Source organism: Tuber melanosporum (assembly GCF_000151645.1).
Source record: "Tuber melanosporum whole genome shotgun sequence assembly, scaffold_51, strain Mel28".
NCBI classification, from domain to species: Eukaryota; Fungi; Ascomycota; class Pezizomycetes; order Pezizales; family Tuberaceae; genus Tuber; species Tuber melanosporum.
In genome coordinates, this window is record NW_003299097.1 from 331,635 (window position 1) to 348,350 (window position 16,716).

At 46.7% G+C, this 16,716-nt stretch overlaps 1 protein-coding gene; it reads right to left on the minus strand.

Annotated features, from left to right (window-relative positions):
* Positions 1-15,126: 15,126 nt before the first annotated feature.
* Positions 15,127-16,234, minus strand: GSTUM_00009007001 (uncharacterized protein). XM_002840427.2 has 1 exon: positions 15,127-16,234. The coding sequence occupies exon 1, from the start codon at positions 16,156-16,158 to the stop codon at positions 15,625-15,627; it is 534 nt and encodes a 177-aa protein (XP_002840473.1). The 5' UTR covers positions 16,159-16,234; the 3' UTR covers positions 15,127-15,624.
* Positions 16,235-16,716: the final 482 nt, after the last annotated feature.

Consider the following 16,716-nt stretch of genomic DNA (forward strand, 5'->3'; position numbering starts at 1 on the left):
TTAAAATATACAAATTTATTTATCAACCGGTAAAGAACATAATCTTTATTAGCTAAGTTTTAGTAGCAAAAAGAAGTAAAAAGATTGTAAATATTTTTAAGTCTTAAATAAAGCTCGATAAATAAAGGTAAAGGAATAAATCTAAAAAGAAATATTCCGCAATAAAAGAAAGGTGTGGCTAAGGGTTAGTACAAAAGGGTAATTATAATTTTGTGAAAAGTAAAAATCTTTATATTCATATCAAAAAATGTTGTTCTATATATTATTATACTTTATTAATTCGTTTATATAAATCCAAAATCTAACCCATTTCAATAAAGAAGTCACTTTAAAAACAATTTAAGTATTTAAATCACTATTCAAACTATACTATTCAAATTATGAAAAGTTCACTATCGTTCATTATAAATAAATTATCTTATCATTATAAATAAATTATCACTATAAAATTTCATAGGTGTGAAATAAAATAGAAATCAAGACTCAATGAAATATTTAATTCCTTTTTATTATTCCTCCAGTCCACTGGGTTTATTGGGTTAACCCGGGCTTTCCGCTCTTGGCCTGGGTTGGGCTTAGGCTTGGTCGGGTTTGCTCTGTTTTGACCCGGGTTAGCCCATTGGAAGGCTTGTTGACAAAATTTAGCATCGCCAAACCCGCTGCTTTGTCTGTCATAAGCCTTCATATGGCGTTTGCCAGGTTTCGTGTACTGAGTTCTATGTTTGCACCCAACGCACCACCCGGAATATGGCTTTGCAGGGTATTTTCCTTGAACATGGTGTCTCCCCATATATTGACACCCTACAATCCGGTCTCTTGTTGAAAATCTGGTTTATGCACCTCTCTCGGTACACAATGGCGGTGTCCTTGTTATCCCTATGGAACCTGTCCTTGCTACCAAGGGCAGTGATGTGGTTATCCCTGCACTATCTAGTTCTCCAGACGACTATACTACAATCAAAGACTTTGACAAGGGGACCGACTGCAACAAGATTTAGAAGGAATGGGCAGAGCTGAAGATCATTCCCATTACCAGGTCCACTTCATAGAGAGAGTTGACGGCGGAGTTCCTGGTTACGAAGATGAAGATACATTCACTAAACGATGCCAAGCAATTGGCTGAGGCCACGGAGATTGCATATAAGGACGGTTTCTACCAGGGACTATCCTCATCGGCGAATTCAAGGACGAGAAGGCTGAGAAGGCTAAGCCTAAAGTTCGTGAGATCTTGTTGAGCAAGGGAGAGGGATTCATTTACAGTGAACCAGAGGGCCGCGCCACCCCATTCCCCGGAGACACCTGTGTTACGGCTCATTGCGATTAATGGTATCTTGGCTACAAAGAGACGAGCTGGAGAGAGAAGGTTGTTAAATTGGTTGGCAATGAACTCAATATGTTCCACGAGGAGACATAGAACGGCTTTATGGAGACCCTTGCTTGGCTAAACCTGTGGGCTTGTGCGCGTTCTTATAGTTTCGGAAGCAAGCTTTCATGGGATTCTAAATTCCTTGTGGAGAGTTTATCGGATTTTACTATCTACATGGCATACTACACCATTTTACACTTCCTGCATACTTCTAGTGATGGTATTAGTATTGGCCCTGCCGGTATCACACCTGAGTAGATGGCTGGTGAGGTCCGGAACTATATCTTTGCTCGCCTTAATCACTCCATGGAAGAGATCAAGGGGTCTAGCATCTAGGAGAAATGTTTTAAAAAAAACTATGCAGAGATTTTGAATACTTTTACCCCGTGACGTCCGTGCCCCGTGCAAGGATCTTATCCAGAACCATTTGGCCTCCTTCTCGAACATTCACATAGCGCTTTTCCTGCCAGAATATTGGCCCCGGGGAGTCGGTGTGAATGATCAGTTTATGTCAAATGGAGAAAAGATGAGTAAGCATACTGGGAACTTGCTGACTGTTGAGGAGGCGGTGAAGAAGTATGGTGGCGATACTGGTAGACTTGCGTTTTCCGATGCTGGCGATGGCGTTGAGGACGGGAATATTGCGGAGAAGCTATGTTTTTTCGTTCCAATCTGTGATACGGTGGCTAATTTCTCTAGGTCGCTAACGCAGCAATCCTACGTTTGTTCACGAGGAAGGAATGGCGCGAAGATATCGTCCGCGATGCCAAAGTCGGTAAACTCAGACAAGGACCAAAAGGCACCTTCTGGGAGCGTGTATTTGAAGATGAAATAAATTAATTAATCGAGCAAACTCCTGAACATGACGAGAGGCAAATATCCTCCACCTCGCATTTCTCCGCAACCCTCCATCACTCGCTGATCTGCCCACTCTAACGTAGCACATCTTACAAAGTTGCCATAGAAACCGGATTTTAGCAACTCCATGCCGTGCGCGAAACCTACCAGGAAGTGTCCGGCACCATCCGCCCACACAGGCACCTGATATGCCGCTTTGTCAGAGTCTAAGTGCTACAAATCACCCCTTGCGCTCCCCACTGGGGAGACTGCATCTACCTTGAAGTACACCAGAAGCTAATGGGCGTTCAAAAAGCCCTCTTCCCGACACCCAGTGCACCAATCTCCACCGAGCTCACCTCCCCCCACTCCAACGTGCGGACAGTAACCTCAAACATAACCTCGACCAAATCCACGGAAGCTAAGGGCAAAGCGAAGGGAAATTACATTGCCCGCAATGCTAACGGGCCCAAACGTCTGACAATCCTCTTAGCGCTGGCATATCCGGCCTGGAAGAAAAAGTATATCGACCTCATCCGGGTGACCTGCGACACGTTCACCTTGCGTACTGACTATAGAGGGTTGACCATACGCATCTCGGGCATGGGTAAAGTGAAAAAAGCTAGGCACTTTGTGCAGGAAATCAAGGGCATGCTTCAGATGGAGGCAAGCAAGAAGGCATTCGATAGGAAGTTGGTGTTTCATGAAGTCTCCACCCTCAAGGGGGTCATATCCGGGATTGCCAAGATGACAGGTGCGGTGGAGGTTAGGGTTGTGGTTATTGGGGGGAATGGGAGGGGAAGAGGGTTGATGGTGGTGGTGACAAGTGGACCTTCTGATTATGGTCAAGAGGGCAGAACCTGGGAATCCGAAGTTTGAGTTTGAGAATGATTGGTTTAGGGGTGCATGGTATATCGCTCGGTAGGATCTTGAAATGCGGATTCGTAAAACTAGGTTTCCTTTTTTTGTATGATAAAAAGAAAAAAGAAAGAAAAAACTTGGTTTTCCCGATACTATGGTCTAAGTACAGTACTCGTACCTATTGACTGAAACTCTCAAGTGTGATACCGTAAGCTGACGTCTGCAATTAAATTATATGATAAATCCCCCTCAGGAAAAACAACCACCCGCTCAATCAACCAACCCGAATATAATAAAAACTCACAACCACAGAGTGCAGTATGATACAAATTCTATTCTCACAAGGACCCAGCCTGCCCATCCCTTTTGCAACAATTGAAAAACAAAAGGTTCTACCTCCTACAAAGCCAAACCATCAATTGATCAATAAATCAGCGATAAATTGAAACATTGGGTAAGAGACACAGCAAGAATCGCTCTCATAAAACAGCTCAACTCGCTCTTTCCTCCTCTGTTGAAAATGACAGTTAAGTACCCGTGGCTGGAAACTACGGTGGTGTGCGTACCTCTCATATGAGGGCGCGTAAGCGGTGAAAAGTTTTCACCTCTTTATTTTTCCTTCCTTCTTTTGTTTTCTTTCCTTCTCAAGAAGAGGTCAACCAACTCCACTCCACACCTCTTGTATGAAACTCTCCTCACTCCTCTTTCTCCATTGTTCACACATACAATACAAGGTTCCTCATCACCACCAGACCCAACGCTATCCACTGCGTAAAACCCACCATTCAGTTATTACTGTTGCGTTCACTACCGGTTTTATCCTGTCCGGCTTCCTCAATTTCCAACATCCTCTCTTTCTGCCACCTCTTTCACAGCACATCTATGGAAAAATCCCCACTCTATTTTTCTCAAACTGGGAAAATGGCTGCCCACTCACACATAAATCTTGCAACTTCCCACCATACACAAAACCTCTTCGACTCCCTTCATCCACTAGTCATACCCTAGAATGTAAACGATCCTCACCTAGCCAGTGCCCCGGCTCCGTTGTTATAATACACTTCACGAGAAAACATCCCGCCATAGTTTCCACCGCTCGACATTTCAATGCATGTCATTGACATCAACCCTCGTACTACTGCTCTGGTGTCGCACTCCCTGTTCCAGTGCGAGAGTTCTTACAGCTCGAGGCCGGGTAGGAGAGCGCGGCTGACGTGGGAGATCTTGGTCCGGAATAACCAAAGGCAGAGGCTTGGTTGGCGGAGGTTATCGTATGCGCTCAGCTGAGCGATGTCCTGTACCGTGAATAATGTCAGAGTCTGGGAGGTTGTGAGTGCCCCACTTTCCTTAATTGATTGTTCCTCAAGACGTTAAGGCGGAGGTATTTGAGAGTTTCTCTGGAATCTTTGATTGCTTCCAGCATTTCTCGGGCCTCCTATAGACACAGAAGGAGAGGTCGAACTCTAGCCCCACCAAAAACCCACACACACGCATTGATCAGTCGGACGTTGAAATTTGCAGGACCTGTTTCGACTTCCACTCCACTCCCTAGGGGCTCGTTGGCGGTTGTTATGGCGGTGATAGGGTTGACTTGTGGTCTCCTCTTGATGTACTGGGTAATTAAGGAACGTAAGCTTCCGCAAGATTCACCTTTCTCTCCAAGCTTGGATATCACCCCCTTGGCATTCGTGCAATCTTGGAGTACAAGATCGTTCAGATTCTCCATACTCAAGGAATTCTCCCCGCATGTTACTATATATTTAAAGTCAAAGCTGGCATAAACCCGGTACTGTGGTATGTGACTGCCAATTTTTATATTGTCTAAGCAAGTAACTATGATACTGATAGACCGGGGGTGCTGTTGGATGGGGTGTCACGATTGACACTTTAGAATTACAATCAAGGAGACGTATTTTGGAAGGTTTTTCTAAGACGGTCGTAACGGGGTTGTGTTTACACAATGTCTTTTGTTTACCGAAAATTGGTAGAATTTACACCAACGCTCGGAGAAACTTTTTCAACCCACACCAAATTTTGTACACTATCATACTGTGCTTAGCAAAACTTTAGTGATCTGACCTTGTTGCAATATCCATAATTCGCCACAAAAATAAGCACGGCTCTTATGACCACGGTCATAACAAACCTCCCTATTGTTACTGTTAAAGACCTGATAGAAAAGTCGCGAAAGGTCATTGATAATGTGTCATCAGTTGACATATTTGATGGTCAGCTATGACATGTAGTAGATGGCATGTCAGAATTATAGTAGACAAGCAGTTACTGTCTTCATCGTAGGTTCGTGGAAAGTTGTAGAGAAGCCGCAGTCAAAGTGTTGTATTTAAAGGGAGTGTTCAAGAAGGTAGCGGGGAGAGAGAGATGGAGCAAAGAGAGCGAGCCAGGAGAAGGGGATAGGAATAGGAGATCGTAAAGGGATTTTTATCTCTTCGTGGCCTTCGGTTTGACTCTGTTCTTTTGTTATTCTCTGCCACTTGCTATCAGAAAACCCCATGCCAAAACATCCTATCGTGGAAAATATTCCATAGTTTAGTAGCGACCCTCTTTTTTTATCTGCTAGATACAAAGATAATCATGATTTATTGCGAAGATTTCAACTTCGCAATTTATGCATACCGATAGCCGACTAAGCTACTGCCATTTATCCACCAACGAACGCGGTGGTTTGTGGGAACTGAATACTCGACTAGGAGCGCTGGGCACCAACGAAGGGGGTGTTTTGGCAGAATGTCGTTTGGGATGACTGTCTTCTCAAAATGTGTTTTGCTGAACACGTTTACGAATTTTCACTAAACATGCTTTGTAAACAACGCCCTTCCAAACACTCTGTGATCCAGAAACTGTCATCTATGTTTTCTATTGACAATTGAGCATAAAGTTAGTGCAGACAAGACTAAGAATAGTGAAAGCGAACAATAGAGCTAAAGTGAATAATATTCATAAAAAGTCACTAGTGAAAATAATGTACATCATAATCTCCTCTATTAAAACACCTGATCAAGCCGAGAAAATGAATTAACCAATTCAATGCAACGATACCATTGTTAACAGAGAACCAGGAAATATGATGCAAACAATATCTAGCAGAGACTCGTGGGGACCTATATGTTATGATCAGCTTATCAATGTAATAGGTGGGCCCTACAGGTAGTGATGACCACGATCAGATCATGCTCGATCACCCTCGACCATAAGGGTCACTCGACCATATCATGCTCTAGCAGGACCCTCATGATCCGCCCGGGTTGCTGGATCAGAGGTACTGCGCGGTCATGATAGATCACTCTATCTATGTATGTATATACCTACTTTTCAACAAGATTTACGGCAGCGATTTTGACACTGTTGGCTCAAATTGAATGGCTGGACAAAGATGCAAAGATCAAATTTTGAATATCCTAACCGCAGAAATATTCTCACGAAGATAATAGGCAATAAAAAATGGAAAGACTGGTTTGACCCAAATACAGGTAACGGAGGAAAGAGAGACAGATTAGTTAATGAACGAAGACAACTAACAAAGGGAAAACAGGTTGCCTTTTATCCTTCTCTGGATCACCCTGATCCGCTTCCACATACTTCCGGTGTGTACCGTGTTCTCCACCATGCTCAATTCCACTGCCGTCCATTGTTCTGCTTCTGCTGAGGAAGAGAGGATTCGACCGAGGGTATGTTCTGACCGAGAATATTCGTTATTTCCATATGATAGGAGTAAGGCATTCAAATAGAGTCGTCGCAGGTGTTGTCGCGTGTGTTGTTTGATGTGTAGGACTAACCGGTAGTCAAACATAGAGGCGTCGGAGTAGTTGATATAGGCCAAGAGGGTTAGGGTTGTGAAGTGGTTGCCAGAAGGGAAATATGCGGTGAGCAGCCAAGAAAGGTTTCCATCCAACACCTACATCCATCTCGGTAATCATGTGATATCACCTATGTATATAAACACTCTCTACGCTGCACACTCGATAACATATCCTCGACAACACACTACTGTTGACTTTTTAACACGCTTCACCTCCAACTTCTCTTGCCTAAAATTTCCTCACCCTCATAGTCTCCTACGACATGCCGGGCGTCATATTTGGTGCCCATACGCTTCAAAATATCCCCCAACATCTACACTTCTTCCCCGTTTCCGAGCGCGTCGTGGAAGGCTAACGCCTCCGGAGTGCGACCATAAGGATCCTATCGGTTAACTAAAGGCAGACAGCTGACCCGCAATACGGAAGTGACCCGAACCGAGTCCATTCATACTCACACAGGAAGCGGGGGGTCCCCAGGCACCTAGTCGGTTCTTCGGTATAAAGGAATACAGAATATTGATGGTTTTGATGATTGTCGAAACCAACTCAATTTTTAAATTGGTTGAGAGTAAGGATTATCCGTATGCTATTAGCATATCGTGATAGGGAAGAAAGGTTGACCGTGGCCGGTTAGACGCGAGCTTAATCGACTATACTCGATCAGTGGGCATGCTCGATCACTACTCGATCACTCGATCAGGGTCTACCAATTTGATCGATGATTCGATCATGAGGTCGCCCCGATCACATCATGCTAGAGCAGATCGCCTATGATCTGTTCGATCATGATCTAGCCCATCACTACCTACAGGTGACTGCCGGGCCCTGCAGTTAAGAGCCGGAATATGCCGTTTGCAATAAGACTGCCGGGCCTTGGCGTCAACCCATAGGGCGGCCGTCATTTTGGATGATGGACGCCATGCCCTGCCGTCCTTATCCACCCTGCCCGCGACTGTTGGGAACAGTGATAACAAAGAAGTGCCAAGAAAACACCATAAAGACACCCAATGTCCTAGCGACTCTTCTGTCTTTCAGATGGAAATGCCGGAGGGCACTCGTAAATACCATCCCGGCGTGCTGCAAACTGGAAGTGAACGAGCAAAAAAGAAAGAGCGAGATAAAAGGAGCGAATAAACGAACAAGCCAACCAGCAGACGGATGGCGGTGACCAGCGAATTGCGAACGTGGATACAAAGGATGAAGACGAAAAGAGAGCACGTCCGGCATGTTCTACCCATGCCGGAATGGTTCTGAGCATGAGTTGTGAGCATACCGTGCAGCCACCACGGGGCCCAGTGATTTCCAGCCTGGTCTAAGGCATCTGCAACGGCATGAGAACAAAGAAAGAGAAATGAAATCAATTTTCATAACGGTGTCGCATGTTCTCGCGAGCATTCGTCGTCCGCGTACAAGCACCATGATCCTCCGCTCCTATCTGCACCCACTGCCACCTGAAAGCCTTCACCTCCCCCCCAACCTAACAACTGGCACTGTTATAAAGAGGCCCATTTTTCACCGCCTTGCTAATCCTTACCTGTCCCGCAACACCACCACCTCCATCTGACCGTACTCCCTGCTCCTATCACTTCTCCAACATTTAATACGAAGTCGAAGCATGTCGATGTCGGTGAAGCCCACCCAGGAGACGGTGCCAGATAGGGGGCTAGGGCCTGCCCTTAGGACGGGAAGCAACAAAAAGAGGGAGTACAGCATAGGTTCTGAACATTGGACGCTACCCACATTCTTCGAGAGACCCCCACGCGAGTGGGGATTCCTCGCATATTCTGAAGACGGCCGTGGTGATCTCCCATCACGTCAAGTACTTTATGGGTGGAGAAGATCGTTGGAATTCATTGTCAAGCCTCACAACAAGCAATCAGTACAACGGCAGAATCGCGCGTCACAATTACTCGCCGATTATACACAGGGGGTAAGTCTTTTTTCTTCTTCTTTCTTCACATAATGCTCTGGCGTTTATCAACACAACTGCCACTGCATACCGGCAATACCCTGAGGCTTCGGCTGAACCTTTTGCCCGTATGCAATGGCCGTTGTGTCCACAAACCTTACGACATTATATTTCCTTTCTATTCCCTTTCAGCGACGTGATCTGCCAACAGCAAGCTGGCTCTGGGCCGCTTTGCTTGTCATGTACATACTATCGCAGGTGAAGACGGATGACCTCTGGGTGAAATCTTAGCTCTTCCCCTAGCACCCTGCTGTGATGGTTCCATTTGGTGATGGATGCCCGCTCTGCTTGTTTGCTTCTGCATCAGCAGGGCTCTGGCTGCGGTTCACGTTGTTTTGGGAAATATACCTTAGCATGATTCATTTGGCTGACACGATACTTTATGGGTGTACCCTAGGCCGAAGGATCCGATGATTTTATCGACCGTCCACTCATTGCGAACGAAAAACCAAAGCAACCCTCAAACTTAATCTCACGTAGTATTCCGCGCGAGGTGGCAGCGCCGGTATTTAACCGGGGATCTTCAGGCAATCCTATGGTCAGTAACTTAACAGGGGGTTCTGTTTCAAAAAATCATCGAAGAAATATATTATTCAATCCTCACGTAAGTATCTCGCTCATTACTTTTATAGAATCTTGTGCTCACCAGGTACCATGATGATGTGATAGATTACGTTTGGCAGTGGCCGTGGCGCCCGGGAGCCGGAACGAGGTGACGAGCATCATGCGGAGGAAATTCCCCAACCTAAGGAGGCTGGTCGAGACTCGCTTCCGGATTACTTCCATGCTGCATATGACGAGATGGACAATGAGCACAAATGGGAGCTTGCTAGCGGCCGTTGTGTGGAAAATGTCATCTATGAGGCTTGCCAGGCGATGGAGTCAAACGCATTTGCCTATTCTCCTGCTCAATTGTTCATCCTCGATACAGCAGATCCTGTGGTCGAGGGCTGGTTTACGGAGGATGAATGGGACGAGATAATGGGGAGAGTTTCACCCCTGCCAGGTGTCGACGAAATACTAGTGGATTCATTCGAGAGATTCTATTCCGTTAGAACCACCGCCATGCTTCGCAATGTCCTTGATTCAGGTCCGATAAGAGATGATGGTACCTACGGTAAAACCCTTCATTACAATTTGCAATGGGCCGAGATAGCCATTTTTAAGTTGTATGTTCTTTTTTTCTCCCTTCCCTTTTTCCCACCTCCTTTCAGACAATTCCTGTGTAGAAACAATAACTAACATCGCTGCCCACCCCCACAAGCTTAACGTTCCTCGAAAGACCAAACGACCCACTTCTCTCGACACATTCAGAAGGCTGGTACGGCTATAACATCTGGTCCCATCTCCTTGACGCTAGCCTCGTCGACCTCCAGGGCCTGACGGTAGATCGCAAGGAAGGCACATGTCGTGCTACGGCCTTGCGCATGAATTGCAAGCGGACAACGGCCACCGAACGGTTGAAACACGGGCCCCGCCACGACGGCATTATCCGTGACATAGGGGACGATTATCACGAGTACGGCGGGATTGAAGACGGGCGGAGCTTCGCCGGTGGTGTGAAAGCAACGAAGTGGATGAAAGATAATATCAAACTTATTAAATCCTTGTATGACATGCTCAACCGGCTGGATGACTTGGTGGATCGTGACCCCGCGATTAGACTACGTATGCAGGTTGTTGGAATTTCCACGGCGCGGTTGGCGATGCAGTACGCTCACTTAGGACACTCCGGGATTGGATATGTATGTTTGCTGCAAAGAGGGCCGATAATGCATGTCCCGACAACTATAGAGCTGCTTCTGGACCTGCTTCGCATGCTTATAAGAGTTGCACAGTTGAAGGAGCTCATCAGAGAGTCATTTAAGGCTGTACAGCAGAGGCGTCTCGTGCAGAATAAGGAGAGTCTTCGTCATTGGTTGGTTCGTGGGAATGACACCAGGAAAGAGCCAAGGTTACCGTGGCCAGGTCCCAATCCACGATGAGTTTGGAAAGGAGGTTGCTACAACCTGTTACACTACTCGGGTAAGTGCCGCAGAAACATTCTGGAAAGAGCTTTGCCCCTTCCACTGCGCTTATCACTCATATGAACTAATCCCGAGCAGTGTACCACATACTCATAGTCCATTATCTGTTGCACTTGTAATGTGCCGAATTGTTTGCGACCAGTACCAATCCGAATGAAAAACGCGCTCAATTGATATTATCGGGCAATATCTCTGGAGTACGACTAACCAAGCACACTCATTATGACGTGGCGTATCTCTCTCCCTTATTACATGAATAATCCGGCCCCAATCTCGTGTTCGCATGGGGTTAAATGGCGAACATACCAGTCTTTATGAGTTTGTTGTTTCAATGTCTTCTTTGTGGATCAGTTTCAAGATGAGGCTTTTAGCAATGCACTGTTATATTTTCTGAAATCATACTATCTTATACTTATAACCTTAGAAGTCGTCTATGAACCATCAACTCCTTCCCTCTGATACCCGACCGCCTGAATGTAAATAGGTCTTCTGTAATCACATTTCATGGTGAGGGTTCGAAATCGATGCGCCTACTCTATAAGAAGATCCCACGACCGGCCCAGGGAAGCTATGTGGCCGCCACCTCAAATTCTGCAGTTGCATGGCGTACCCATACATGAATACAAGTCTGCACGCCAGACACTCCTTCCCCACCAGTAAAGTGGAATTTGCAACCGGTTACCAGCGTGCGCGAAACCTACCAGGAAGTGTCCGGCACCATTCGCCCACACGGGGACCTGATATGCGGCTTTGTCAGAGTTTAAGCGTTGCAAATCACCCCCTTCACTCCCCACTGGGGAGACTACATGGTAGTGATCTGTAACAGTTTTCCTAGCATCACGATCATCAACTAAATAGTTTATATTTATGCCTCGGCGACCCCGAAGACGATAGCGCCCCCAACAGCACAGTACTTGTACCTCCGTCAGTTTTCCGGTCATCGGCTCGTACGGGCGCGAAGCGGTTATTCCCAACTATAATACCCCCTTAGGTCCATGGGTCGTGAACCTCAAGGATTCCCGGGGCCAACAGGTAGCACATCTCAACACTAGCGAATGGCAGGGACCAATGGCTGATTGCAGACAATTGCCGGTATAATACCTACAGGCGACAGAAGTGCCTTGAAGGTTAGCTGTCGGCCTATTCAGAAATCGCACTCGCAAGATATGATAGATACCCTAGTCAAACCCTAGGGCTGCCGTCTTTTCAAACGGCTGGTGCTAGTGCCCCACGGCCCAGGAAACCATTCCTTGATAAACGTTTTGGAATTCCTTGCATGATATATCTAGGGGGTTAAAGGACGACCGGAAACAGCCACCATGTTGGCGGGCCGGCTTCAGCGCTTCTTATCTTACGGAACCTGACCACAGCCCCCCAAATGGAATGTATGAGGGAGGATTGGGGCCTTCTCTCACTAAGTCTGAAGGAAGATAACTCCTCCCATTTCCGAGACCGAAAACCCGAATTCAGTTAGGGCTGCGGTTTGGCATATTGGGACTTGGAATCTAGGGATCAGTCGCTGCTGCTACGGGCGGTCACGATTCCCTGGCTGGCTAGCTTGAACCGATGGTGGACCTCCACCGAGTGCTCACTACAAAGCCATAGCTCCATCTAGAAGTCTGCGGGATGGTCGATGCGGAGAACAGTCAAAATCGGCCCTCATGAAATTCATCTTTGCTAGCGTGGAACCGTGAACCCAGCAGGGAGTGAAAGTGATTGGGGAGATACGATCAGACGAGTGATTGTACGAGTGTGTATGCAAAGCCGGGGGTGTTTCTCGTCTTTGCTGTCTGCAAGATATAGTAACTCATAAGAATCACCGGGAAAAGGAAAGACCTAGGTAACGGCTAATATGGCAAGGCGGAAGTTAGGATCGGGAGCGCAATACAACCCGAGCCCGGGACACAATCTGGGAAGTTTCCCGTGGGTCTAGAAGGATTCAGTAATTGCATTGCTTGGGAAGGGCAGCGGTAGGCAAAGATCAATTTTTTATCCCCTGGTAGCCTCTGTGGGACCTTTCGGGAGTAGACTATTGTGAGGTGGTGTTTCCCGAATCTCTTCCTTGGGCCGCCATGCGATTAGATCCATATTTGTACGAATGACTTTTATTGTACATAATATAATATTATATTACTTTGTTGAATACGATTCTGCGCGGGGGCGGTACGGTTGGATATCAGAAATCTACTCGAGTACCGTAGTCGAGTGCTGTAGATTTAGGAAGGAGGTAACTGTGATACTCGTACAGAACAGTACAAGTGCAGTGCAGCTCTAGCAAGGGTCTTAGAAGGAGGCCAGAGTGCTATTATACAGGTATGACTGTTGATTCATAGTTGTAGCCTCCACTATTATGGGGGGGAGGGTTGTTTTTTCACAAGCTGTTTGTACAATCCGGAATGTGGCAGGCCTGAATTCTCCCCTGTTTCACGTAAAGATTAACAAAGCACCTCGACAAATTGGGAGTGTCCTCAATGTCGCTGGTATTATAATAAGACTACTCCTTGGGGGGCATGTCGACCATTCGGTTGATTTAGGTGTGCTTGATTGGCAACCTATCGGGTCGATGAGGGGATCAGGGCCATCCGGGACCGGAAGTGGGGGGCTGCGGGGAGAAGGCAAATCTGTCGGTATGATATGTATAACCGTGCCAAGGTTCCCACCACTTCGAATGACGCTAGTGCCGCACAGTTCAACGATAGGAACAGTTCAATGATAGAACTATTTGTAAACTGCCATCAACCACCTCAGATCTGATCAAATTCAATCCCTACAATATCATGTCATCCCAAAAATATATCAATGAAGAATCCCGAATCCAGCAAGCGATTAGCGAAATCAGTAACGAGAAAAAGCCCAACATTGCCGCCCTATCCCGTGAATTCCAAGTACCTGAACAGCGGTTACGCGAGCGTTGGAAAGGACGTCAATCTCGCCAGCTGCATGAGTTGCCGAACCGGAAGATCACAGCTGATCAGGAAGAAGCACTCTGTCAATATCTTAGTCAACTAGATAATATCGGTATTCCATCGCGGTATAGACATATCAGCTCCTACGCGAACTCAATCCTCACCTCCACCCATCGTGATCCATCTTTGCCACCGCCCACTGTTAGCAGTATGTGGATGTGACGCTTCATGCACCGACACCCAGAATTCCTTGTAAGGAAACAAAAGACTTTGGATGTAGATAGAAAGCTTTCTCACAACCGTGAAAGTCTAAAAGAGTGGTTTGAGAGATATCAGAAAACGAAGGAGGAAAAGGGGATTCTGGATACCGATACCTACAACTTTGACGAAAAGTGATTTTGAATTGGAATCGGCAAAGACCGATGGGTTGTGACCCGCGAGCCCGACCGCCCCTTCTCCCTCAGGCTAGCAAGTTCCAGTAATAGAGAGTTAGTGACATTGATCGAGACTGTTAGTGGTGATGGGGTGGTCCTACCACCTATGCTTATTGCTCCTGGAGCACTGCATATGGAGGATTGGTACAAGACAGACATCCCAGATGCCTACTTCGTTGGAGTTTCTGATACCGGATACTCTAATGATAAGTTAACTTAGCATTGGACTGGATACACTACTTTGAGCGATACTCAGCTTTGCGTCAAGTTGGTGCTTGGAGATTCCTTCTTCTTGATGGGCATAATTCCCATTGTACCAAAGAATTCATTACTTTTTGTGATGAGAAAAAGATTCTGCTATTTTGCCTTCCTCCCCATTGCACACATCTTCTACAACCGCTCGATGTGGTTGTTTTCCAACCATATAAACACTATCATACAGAAGCTTTGGATGCAGCAACACGAACAGGATGTTCGGAGTTCAATAAAATTGAATTCTTCACTGCAATTGAGTCCATTCGTACCCAAACTTTTAAGACTACAACGATCCTCTCTGCCTTTAAGAAAACTGACCTGATTCCTTTTAATCCAAAGGTTGTTCTTGACAAGCTACCAGCGATTCCAGCACCGAGTCCGACCGAACAACCTGCCCGAACTCCCTCTCCACACCCAGTCGATTTCCAATCGACACCCAAAACTATGAGATCGCTCAAGCAATATGTGGAGTCACTTCAAGCTGACATTCGGGGTCTTTCACCCACATCAGCAATTCGAGTTCAGAAATATGTAAAGGGTAGCTTGGTACAGGCACAAACCGGGTCACTTGCTATTGAGGACCTTCAAAACACAAAAGCGGCAGAACTCGCGCGAGCTGCACGACAAAACCGGTCTCGAAGATCAATCCAAAAGGGGGGGGGGCCTTTACGCCCACGCGGCGTGGGCAATGATTGCCCAAAAAGAGCAGGAAAGCGTCGAGAAAGAGCTTCAAAAAGCTCAACGGCTTTTGGACAATGTCCAGAAATTCAGTGGTCAAAAAGGTCAAAAAACAGTGGAAGGATATTTGTAAGGAGTTGCGAAAGGTTGACAAGGAGAGAAGGAAGAGGCTCAAGTCTCGTGTGGTTTTTGGTCGTGAAATCCGGCGTTTTGTTGGAAACCTTTCCACTTGTATTGATTAAATCTATCGTTGAACTGTTCCTATTGTTGAACTGTGCGGCACTCCAGGGGAGTGCCACCTACTTCGAAGGTCGCTTAGCGTCATTCGAAGTGGTGGGAACCTTGGCACGGTTAGTAGTTGGAAGCTTTGCGCACGGCCTTATTGGAAGTATGGGGAACCCGCTTGCTCACACGCAAGCGTTCGGTGTAGGGAAAACGTTCGGGCGGTTATCTTGGGACTGCGGGTTTTGGTCTCAATAGAAACGTTTTGAGGTGGTGAACGGTTTCATCTCCCCGTCGGCTGAATCGGTTGCCCGTGGTCTAAGTCTCCCACCGGGGCTGCCCGGAACGAAATCCGGCACTCCGTACAAAATTTTGTAGATCGCCGCGCCGAAGAGTAACTCAGCCTCCCCGGAAGCCTTGAAAAATATCCCAGTAGTTGGCTCCAGACAGAGCATTCCTCGGGGTGACAAGTGGGCGTGATAGCAGTGGGGGCATAGGCAGCCAAGAAGAAGAATATGAAATATCCAACGGTTCAGGGCGGGGTTCGATTCCGCTGAAAAATTAACGTAGGGAGGACCTCCACAGTCTGGTAGAAGTACAGTACCCTGCAAGCGCTCGCAGGGAGTCAGATCCGATAAGACTAAATCTGCGGTAGGTTTTTTTTCTAAGAGACAATGACGAGAACCGGGAATGTTCTCTGCGCAAGGGGAGTAACATCGTCCGAGGTATCTTATTGAGTCTTGCGGGTTTGAAGAGTAATTGGAGACGATCCAAAATAAAAACATAGGAGTGCGCGGAGGTCCGTGGATCACCAGTACGGGGGAAAATATAGAGTCCCAAGGGGAATAGTTTTGACCACACTAAGCGGAGAATTACTTCGCAAAACGGAGAGGTTTGTGATCACACTTATCGAACCCGGGCAGTGCAAAGGCGGGGAGAAGTTGGGGTGACAGTGGGAAACTACTGTAACTCCAACCAGCGGGATGGAGCGACCGATACCCGTGGGGTCTCAATAGCGGCACTGGTACGCGCCATTAGGAGTAGGGAGCAGTTTGTTAACTCGGGCATGGAGACTGCTATAATACTGGCTGGTACTGCGATCAGTTCGATTTACCCAAACAACTAGATGCTCAGATCAAGTGTTTCCGGTGTAGATATAGCCAGCAGAAAAAGACCTATTGGGATTTTTTATGACTTTGCGCGCTTTCGGGGGTGCATGGAAAGAGCAGAATCGATGGACTAGAGAGCATGGTGGATTGTTATTCAACAAGAAAATACCAAAAGGAACCGTTGGGATGTTGAGATATCCTCTCTACTGGAGCCCTGGTTATTTGGTTTACGAG

Excerpts from the sequence above, each read along its gene's own strand:
- GSTUM_00009007001 (XM_002840427.2), bottom strand. The coding sequence starts at position 16,158 with ATGTTTTTATTTTGGATCGTCTCCAATTACTCTTCAAACCCGCAAGAC.